Source organism: Neomonachus schauinslandi, chromosome 8, assembly GCF_002201575.2.
Source record: "Neomonachus schauinslandi chromosome 8, ASM220157v2, whole genome shotgun sequence".
In the NCBI taxonomy this organism is placed as follows: Eukaryota; Metazoa; Chordata; class Mammalia; order Carnivora; family Phocidae; genus Neomonachus; species Neomonachus schauinslandi.
Genome location: NC_058410.1, coordinates 117,401,143 through 117,410,324, shown reverse-complemented (window position 1 = coordinate 117,410,324; position 9,182 = coordinate 117,401,143). Strand labels below are relative to the sequence as shown.

The 9,182-nt window shown below is 47.1% G+C and overlaps 1 protein-coding gene across 1 annotated transcript in view; it reads left to right on the top strand.

The window, feature by feature from the left end:
- LOC123325485 (butyrophilin-like protein 1) overlaps positions 1-8,842 on the top strand; it is an 18,123-nt gene extending 9,281 nt beyond the window's left edge. The window contains exons 3-6 of the mRNA XM_044917230.1: positions 7,853-8,134; positions 8,249-8,449; positions 8,695-8,715; positions 8,808-8,842. Of these exons, the coding sequence (XP_044773165.1) occupies positions 7,853-8,134; positions 8,249-8,449; positions 8,695-8,715; positions 8,808-8,842 (539 nt within the window). The remainder of the gene's footprint in view (positions 1-7,852; positions 8,135-8,248; positions 8,450-8,694; positions 8,716-8,807) is intronic.
- The last annotated feature ends 340 nt before the right edge of the window (positions 8,843-9,182 follow it).

Below are 9,182 nucleotides of genomic sequence, written 5' to 3'. Positions count from 1 at the left end.
TTGAATTTCTGCCAAATTTTTTCTTGTGATTGAGTTCCAGTTTTAGAGCATTGTGGTCTGAGAATATGCAGGGAATAATCTCAATCTTTTGGTATTGGTTGAGACCTGATTGTGACCCAGTATGTGGTCTATTCTGGAGAAAGTTCCATGTGTGCTCGAGAAGAATGAGTATTCTGTTGTTTTAGGGTGGAATGTTCTGTAAATATCTATGAGGTCCATCTGGTCCAATGTATCATTCAAAGCTCTTGTTTCCTTGTTGATTTCCTGCTTAGATGATCTGTCTATTGCTGAGAGTGGAGTATTGAGGTCTCCTACAATTAACGTGTTGTTATCAATATGACTCTTTATTTTGGTTAACTGTTGGCTTATGTAGATGGCTGCTCCCATGTTGGGGGCATAGATATTTACAATTGTTAGATCTTCTTGTTGGATAGACCCTTTGAGAATGATATAGTGTCCATCTGTGTCTCCAGTTACAGACTTTAGTTTAAAATCTAATTTGTCTAATATCAGAATTCTATCCCAGCTTTCTTTTGAGGTCCGTTGACATGGAAGATGGATCTCTACCCCTTCACTTTTAGTCTGGATGTATCTTTAGGTTCAAAATGAGTCTCTTGTAGGCAGCATATGGATGGGTCCTGTCTTTTTATCCAATCTGCAACCCTGTGCCATTTTATGGGAGCATTTAGGCCATTCATGTTGAGAGTGATTATTGAAAGATATGAATTTATTGTCATCATGTTGCCTGTGAAGACGTTGTTTTTATAGATTGTCCCTGTAAATTTCTGTTGTATATCCCTCTTGGGGTCTTTCTCCTTTTATAGAACCCCCTTAATATTTCTTGCAGGGTTGTCTTAGTAGTCACATATTCTTTCAGTTCCTGCCAGTCTTGGAAGCTCTGCATCTCTCCATCCATTCTAAATGAAAGCCTTGCCAGATAAAGTATGCTTGGCTGCATGTTCTTCTCATTTAGTACCCTGAATGTGTCTTACCAGACCTTTCTGGCTTGCCAGGGCTCTGCGGATAGGTCTGACGTTATTCTGATGTTCTTCCCTCTACGTAGGGAATCTCTTCCCCCTAACTGCCCTTAAGATGGTTTCCTTGGGGGGGGGGCACCTGGGTGGCTCAGTTGGTTGGGCGACTGCCTTCGGCTCGGTTCATGATCTTGGAGTCCCGGGATCGAGTCCCGCATCAGGCTCCCTGCTCAGCGGGGAGTCTGCTTCTCCCTCTGACCCTCCCCACTCTCATGCTCTCTCTATCTCATTCTTTCTCTCAAATAAATAAATAACATCTTTAAAAAAAAAAAGATGGTTTCCTTGGTTCTAAGATTTGCAAGTTTTAGTGTTACATGCTGGGGTGTTGGCCTGTTTTCCTTGATCTTGGGAGGGGTCCTCTCTGCCTCTAGGACACGAATGTTTGTTTCATTCCCCAGATTAGGGAAGTTCTCAGCTACGATTTGCTCAAATGTATCTTCTAGTCCTCTCTCTCTCTCCACTCCCTCCGGGATTCCAATTATTCTGACATTGGAATTCTTCATGATGTCACTTATTTCTCTGATTCTATTTTCATGGATTCTGAGTTGTTTTTCCCTGGCCTCCTCTTTTCCCTTTTTATCATTATCATGTCTTCCAGGTCGCTTATTCTCTCTTCTGCCTCAGTTACCCTATCTGTTAGAGTAACTAGATTGGATTGGATCTCATTGATAGCATTTTTAAGTTCTGCCAATTCACGTTTTATTTCTGCCCTTAGAGACTTTATGTTGCCATTAATTGATTTCTCCATTCTAGCCATTGTCTTCATAATTGTTAGCCTGAATTCCATCCGACATCTTGGTTATATCTGCATCCATTTGTAAATCTGTAGCATAAGTCATAATCTCTGAGTCTTTTCTATTTTGGGGGCTCCTCCTCCTAGTCATTCTGTTGATCAGTGTTTGAGGGAATGTATAGAGTCCAAATTATTGACCAGAACCCAAGCAAGATGCACCTGTTTTCTTGGGACCTTAGGGTTGCTGGCCTCTTGTTTTCCCAGCCTGTCTTCTGCAGGAGGGGCCTGCCCCACTGTTACTCAGGCAACCCTGTTTGGGTGGAGTTGCCCTGCACCCCTGTGGTGGGGGATGGGCTCACCGGGAATCAGTTTTTGGGGCTTTTGTTCTCTGGCGGCTTTCCCTGGTGGCTTTCCACGTCTCTTCCACAAGTCAGAGCAGAAGATACTGTTTCCAACCCTCTGTCTCAGAGCAGAGAGATTGCAGTCTATTCTTCAGTGAGATCTCCAGGCCACACTGTCTCCGTTTCTGTCCGTGCTGCTATAAACTGCAGCATCCTGGGTTGTGCACCCCTCTGCAGCGCTCCCAGTCCTGCCTCCATGTCAGGGCCCATCTCTGCCCTTTGTGCTTCTAAAACCGCCAGCCACTCCCAGTTCACGCGCAGGACCCTGCCGCTCTGGGTTTCTGCCCCAGGGGCTGCAGTTCGCAGGCGCGACCCCACCACTCCGGGTTTCTGTCTGGGGGCTGCAGTTTGCCCAGCACGACCTCACCGCTCAGGGTTTCCGCCCCGGGAGCTGTCTAGAGTCCTTTCCCCACCGCTACTGGTCTGAAAGTCTGTGCCTGACCTCAGCGCACGAGGCTGTCACTCACCGGCAGTGTAGGATCCCCATGACCAGGCACCCTCCTGCTGCCATTTATCCTCCAATATCTGCCCGCGGAATCACGGCTCCCCGCTTCATACCTCAAAACCAACTGCCTGCGATATTCTGTTTGTAGAGATCCAGATCTTCTTACATCTCAGGCTAGTTTCGTGGGTGCTCAGAGTGGTCTGGTAGATATCCAGCTCAATTCCGGGGACCAGTTGAAATAGAGTCCCCTACTCCTCCACCATCTTTCCCCCCTCTCCAAAAAATAGTTTTTAAAAAACCGTTTGATAAGATGTTGGTTGAAAAGGGAAAAAGAAAAATTAAAAAAAAAAAAGAAAAAGAAAGTTAAAAAAAATTAACTTGGAAAGACTAAAGAATCTTGGGGAAAAAGCCATGAATTCTATGTGCATTATTCCCCTAGCACTGGAGTTCTGCCATTCTCATTGATCAGTAAACTTGGTCTTGGCAGGCTGTTCTTGCTGATCTTCTGGGGGAGGGGCCTGTTGCCGTGGTTCCCAAATGTCTTTGCAGGAGGCGGAATTGCCCTGCCCTTGCCAGGCGGGGCTAAGTAATCTGCTCGGGTTTGCTCTTGGGAGCGTTTGTTCCCTACAAGCTTTCCGTACAGCTTTGGAGGCTGAGAGTGAAAATGGTGGCCTCCCAATCTCTGCCCCAGAGGAGCCGAAAACTCGGGGCCCCACTTCTCAGTGAACCCCCAGAGAAAAGCAATCACTCCCGTCTCCCCGGTCTCCAGCCACACTCCATGCTCATCCAGCCTCTGACCGAGCATTTCTATCTCTGGCACCCGACCCCATGTGGAGTTTCCAAACCCAGCAGATCCCTGCGGTGCGCTCCTGTGCCGCTCCTCCTGGGGGAGGAAGGGGAGTCTCCCCGGATCTGCCACTTGTTGGGTCCCTGCTGGAGGAACAGTGGCCCGACTGTGGCACGGATCATGGTTTATGGCAACCCCAAGCTGAGAGCCCGTGCCTTGGCTCTGTCTCTGCAGCCAGCTTCTCTGCTCCGATACCTGGGAGCTCTGCCGCACTCAGGCACCCCCAGTCTTTGTTTGACCCCCGAGGGCCCTGAGACCACACTGTCCCACAAGGGTTCCACCCCCCGCTTAGCCACTGGAGCGACATCCCTCAGCAGAGCCGACTTTTAAAAGTTCTGATTTTGTGCTCCGCTCTCTATCACTTGTCAGTAACGGCTGATGGAGGCCCCCTCCTCCACCGTCTATCTTCCCGAATATCATCTTGGATTCACTTCTCCTCACATCCTACCTTCCAGAAAGTGGTCGCTTTTCTGTTCAGAGAGTTGCTGCTATTCTTTTCTTTGATCTCCTGTTGAGTTCATAGGTGTTCAGAATGGTTTGATCCCTATCCAGCTGAATTCCTGGGACCAGACAAAATTTAGGTCTCCTGCTCCTCCGACATCTTGCTCCTCCCAGACCAGAGTTTATTTTCTAAAAGCAATAAAGATGTAAACAGATGGGTTATAGAGGATGTTAGATGGTGGTGAGTAGGCATTGAGAGAAGTGGCTATCTGGGGGTGAGAGTTCCAAGCAGAATACACATGTGAAGTAACTGAGGGAGGAGTGTGGCAGGTGTGTTTGGGCACACAGGGAGGCCACATGATTGGTGAGAGAGGTGAATGGTAGGGTGGTGAGAGGTGAGAATCCTGGAATACACAGGTTTTCCTGGACCAGGTCCACAGAGAAGAGATTGATCAGGAAAAGTTCATGAGTAGCACACACTTGAGCAGGTACTTGGGATCACCAGACTTCCAAAGGGCCTTTCTGGTTTGTGGTCTGGACCATGAGGGGCACAGAGAACATGGTGATTGTGATTATGAACAGTTAACCAAATAGTCCTGGGGCTAGAATGTGTGTACCCAGGGAGGTGCAGGAGTGGAAATTGGGGAGAAATGGACAGCTGCTTTGTGGTGTAGAGGCAGATGGGAGAGTATAGAAGGCTTTTTGTGCTGTGTGACGGAGTTTGGATGTAGAGGTGAGGAAATTTTAAACAGAATGGTGTCGGGTGGGGGGTTTGCTTTGACAGTGTGAGGGAGGATGGCTGGAAGGAGAGGAGACTGAAGGCATGAATGTAGTTACACAGAGGAAGTTTGGCTGTCTGACTTCATGTGGGGGCTGTGAGATGGGAGACATTTGGCTTCAGAGAAGTTTGGAAACTAGACACAAATGAGTCAGTAGATTTGGGGACAGTGTGAAGGGGGAAGTGGGGACTACGGAGAGTCCTAGGGTTTCTCTTTTGCCATTTGTTTAATTGTAGTAGAAATATTGATAATTATATGTTATTTCCCAGTTGTCATGATGCTGTGTAACACACCATAAGAAATCTCAGTGGCATACAGCCGTTTATTTAATTTGGGCATTAAAGGAATTTAGCTAATCTAGGCTATATTTGGCTACTCTTTTTTTTTTCTTCATTTTTCCAGTTTTATTTTTTTACTTCAATTAGCTAACATATAGCACATCATTAATTGCAGATGTAGAGTTCAATAATTCATCAATTGCAAATAACACCCAGTGATCATGTAGTTGGCTACTCTTTTTTTTTTAAATTAAATTTAATTTTTTTATGTTAGTTACCATACATCATTAGTTTTTGATGTAGTGATCCACAATTCATTGTTTTTGTATAACACCCAGTGCTCCATGCAGTACGTGCCCTCCTTAATACCCATCACTGGGCTAACCCATCCCCTCACCCCCCTCCCCTCTAAAACTCTCAGTTTGTTTCTCAGAGTCCATAGTCTCTCATGGCTCATCTCTCCTTCTGGTTCCCCCCCACCTTCATTTTTCCCTTCCTTCTCCTAATGTCCTCCATGCTATTCCTTATGTTATGTTGTTAGTCATGATATACAGTACATCATTAGTTTTGATGTAGTATTTGATGATTCATTATTTGCATATAAAAAAACACCCAGTGCTCATCACAACACATGCTCTCCTTAATACCCATCACTGGGCTACCCCATCTTCCCACCCCCTCCCCTCTGAAACCCTCAGATTGTTTCCTGGAGTCCATAGTCTCTCATGGTTTGTCTCCACCTCTGATTCCCCCCCTTCAGTTTTCTCTTCCTTCCCCTAATGTCCTCCGTGCTATTCCTTATGTTCCAAATATGTGTGAAACTATATGATAATTGACTTTCTCTGCTTGACTTATTTCACTTAGCATAATCCCCTCCAGTTCCATCCATGTCAATGTAAATGGTGAGTATTCATCCTTTCTGATGGCTGAGTAATATTCCATTGTATATATGAACCACATCTTTATACATTCATCTGTTGAAGGGCATCTTGGCTCCTTCCACAGTTTGACTATTGTGGACATTGCTGCTATGAACATTGGGATGCACGTGCCCCTTCTTTTCACAACATCTGTATCTTTGGGGTAAATACCCAGTAGTGCAATTGCTGGGTCATAGGTTGGCTCTATTTTTAATGTCTTGAGGAACCTCTATACTGTTTTCCAAAGTGGCTGTACCAGCTTGCAATCCCACCAAGAGTGTAAGAGGGTTACCCTTTCTCCACATCCTTGCAAACATTTGTTGTTTCTTGCCTTGCTAATTTTTGCTATTCTAACTGGTGTAAGGTGGTATCTCAATGGGTTTTGATTTGAATTTCCCTGATGGCTAAAGATGTTGAACATTTTTTTCATGTGTCTGTTAGCCATTGCTAGCAGTATTTGGCTACTCTTAACTGGGTTTGCTCATACATCTTTGGTCATGTTGGGGAAATACAATTAAAAGGAAATCGCTGAGAAATCATCTTCACAAAAATAGCAGGAAAGAAAACTCTTTTATTATAGAATTAGATTTACCATAATGTGATGTGTATCATAGACAATCTTTGAAGAGATGCAAAGACAAAGAAGATCACCCTTTTTCATAGCCATGCAGACACAAATGAACACACGTGTTCTCAGGGTACAGTTACTAGCTCTCAAGTAAGTGGACATGACAGCACCAACTGTCACAAACAGATCACCCTAGATTTACTTGGTAATTGGGTGACAATACATGTTAGCTAATTGGCTTCATCCTGAAAAAAATGCATTTTCAGTCTTCATGACAGGAGGTGATCTTACACGTGGATCCTGGTGCCCACTCAGGTTAGGCTCCTACCCTGGCACAGGAAGGGGAAGAGAGGTGTGCTGTCTTCCTTGGTGTGAGCAGTTCAAAGAGAGGGTTCCCAGGTCCTTGGGAAAGACACTCCTGGATCACAAAGCTGGCTAAGGGCCTATCTGTGTTTTTCAATGGACTTATATACATTTCAAAGAGGGGAGAAAGCACCCACAATCACAAGTTTCCTCAAGTAAATGCTGTAAGAAAAGGATGGGAAGGGGCTCTCTTGCCTTATTTTCAACAGGGACAATAAGCCCCTTACTTTTAATATATTTTGTCCTAACAGTAGACCTTGGCTTGGTTTGCTCACAGAGCTGCTGTTCATCTGGCTGTTGGCTGGTCTAGGACAGCTGCAGCTGGAAAGGCTGCGCTAGCCTGAGCATGCCCCTCCCGTGGCAGAGGGTGAGGCAATGGTACAAGCAGTTTCCAACTTCCGCTAGAGTCACATTTCCTGAACTAACAGTGGCTGAGTCAAGTCACGGGATGGAGCCCAGAAGCGGAGTGTGAAGTCACTAAGAATATGTGGCAGAGGGCGAGCTGGATGTAAAAAAGGCCGAAGGATTTGGGAATATTTTCACCATCAGCCTATCACAGATGGGGCCAAACATGAATTAGTTCAGGATTTGAGTTTGAAACATCTGTGAGCAATCCTGGCAGAGCTAACCCGGGGATGTGGATATTAGGGAAGGAGCTCAGGAGGTAGGTAGGGTTGTTGAAGGTGGAAGTGATGTACCAAGTGGCAGTGTGTGTGCAAGCAGATGCCCTGGAGAGCGTGTGAGGTGAGAAGAGCAGAGAAGGATGGATCCTGAGACCAAATTCCTCTTTCTGTCACTCTGGGGGATGGATTTCCCACCCTCATGGTTGGGGAGAAGAGTCCTGCCCTCTGTATGTGCTCAGGTCCCCATGCTCCTTCCTTCTATTTTCTGTGGCAGGACCCCTGTTTTGCTCCCTGCTGTGTTCACTCCTCAATGAGGCCTCCAGAAAGCAATGCTGCCCTTGGAGTTGTGCATGGGAAGGCTCTGCTTGCATCCCTGGGCTCTGGGTGGCCTCCCTGTGCTCTCTAGCTTCTCTCTTGCAGGTGTGGGCTCTGCCCCTCAAGTGCACATCACAGGGCCAGAGGAGGACGGGGTCCGAGTGGTGTGTAAGGCATCGGGGTGGTTCCCAAAGCCCCAGGTGCAGTGGAGAGCCCTCAGTGAAGAGAAGTTCCTGATGTTCTCTGAGACCCATGTCCAAAATGCTGAAGGGCTGTTCAGTGTGGAGGCTGCTCTGGTGGTGAAACACAGGTCTTCAAGGAATGTGACCTGCTCCCTCCTCAACCCAATCCTGAGCCAGGAGAAGGCGATGGCCATTTTCATCCCAGGTCAGTGCTGTTTCCCTCTCCCAGTAGGGCCATAGGGAGGGGGTGGGAGTCCCTGGGTGTGCTGGGTGGGCTGTCCTGGGCTGTGACCCTGACTGTGTGTTTGACCGGACACAGAGGACTTCTTTCCCCAGACTTCTCCCTGGATGTCAGCTTTCATGGGGATCCTGACCTTGCTGATGCTCTTACTCCTTGGGACTGCCTACTACGCCAAGAGAGAACATACTGCAAAGTGCCAGGAGATGCAGGAATGGGAGAAACTCCACAGGGAAAAGGAGGAGGACCAGTGGGCAAAGGAGGAGGCACTGAAGGCCAGAGGTAAGGCAGGACAGTGGCCAAGGCCTGTGAGTGTGGCAGCTGGTGCAGAGGAAAAGTGGACAGAGGACCCTTGCCCTGGACTGGGTGGCTGACGAGGTCCAGAGAGGACAGCTGGAGCTGTGAAGGCTCAATGGATCTAGGGTATAATTTCTAGGGTACTGAGATGAGCATTTGTGGGTTTGTCAGGTGCAATCTTTGCTGTTCTTAGACATGGGAGTTCATGTTTACTTCTCACTCTCTTTCAGATGAACTCCAAGCAGATCTTGGTAAGTTCTGCTTTTCCTCTAGAACTTTCTGTGTCTTCTTTGTAGGAGAGGTTCTGGTTCTTAGCTCACCTGTTTCCTGTGTTGCCTTTCAGACTGGAGGAAATCTGTTTACCTGGCTGGTGAGTGACTGTCCAGATGTCCTTGGGTCTCTTGTTCCACCTAAGTCAAGGTGTCCCCTCTCCTTGCTTCAGGCAGGGACTGAGGACCCTTCCCTGGGGCAGAAGTGGAAGCTGGTGGGAAGCAGAACCCTGTTCCTTGAGCTTTCCTCAATCTGGGCCACTGTTTCCCACCCAGTGCTTGAGAACCGGGGGGTGATGGTGGTCCCTGGAGTCTGTCGTGCATCTTGGGTTTATTCCAGTGCTGACCTACCTGCCATATTGCTAACTTTTTAGCCTTCAGTGCAACTAGTTCTGTCAGCACTTGGAATCCAAAAGCCAGCTGCTCTGAGATTTTAGTAAAGGAACTAT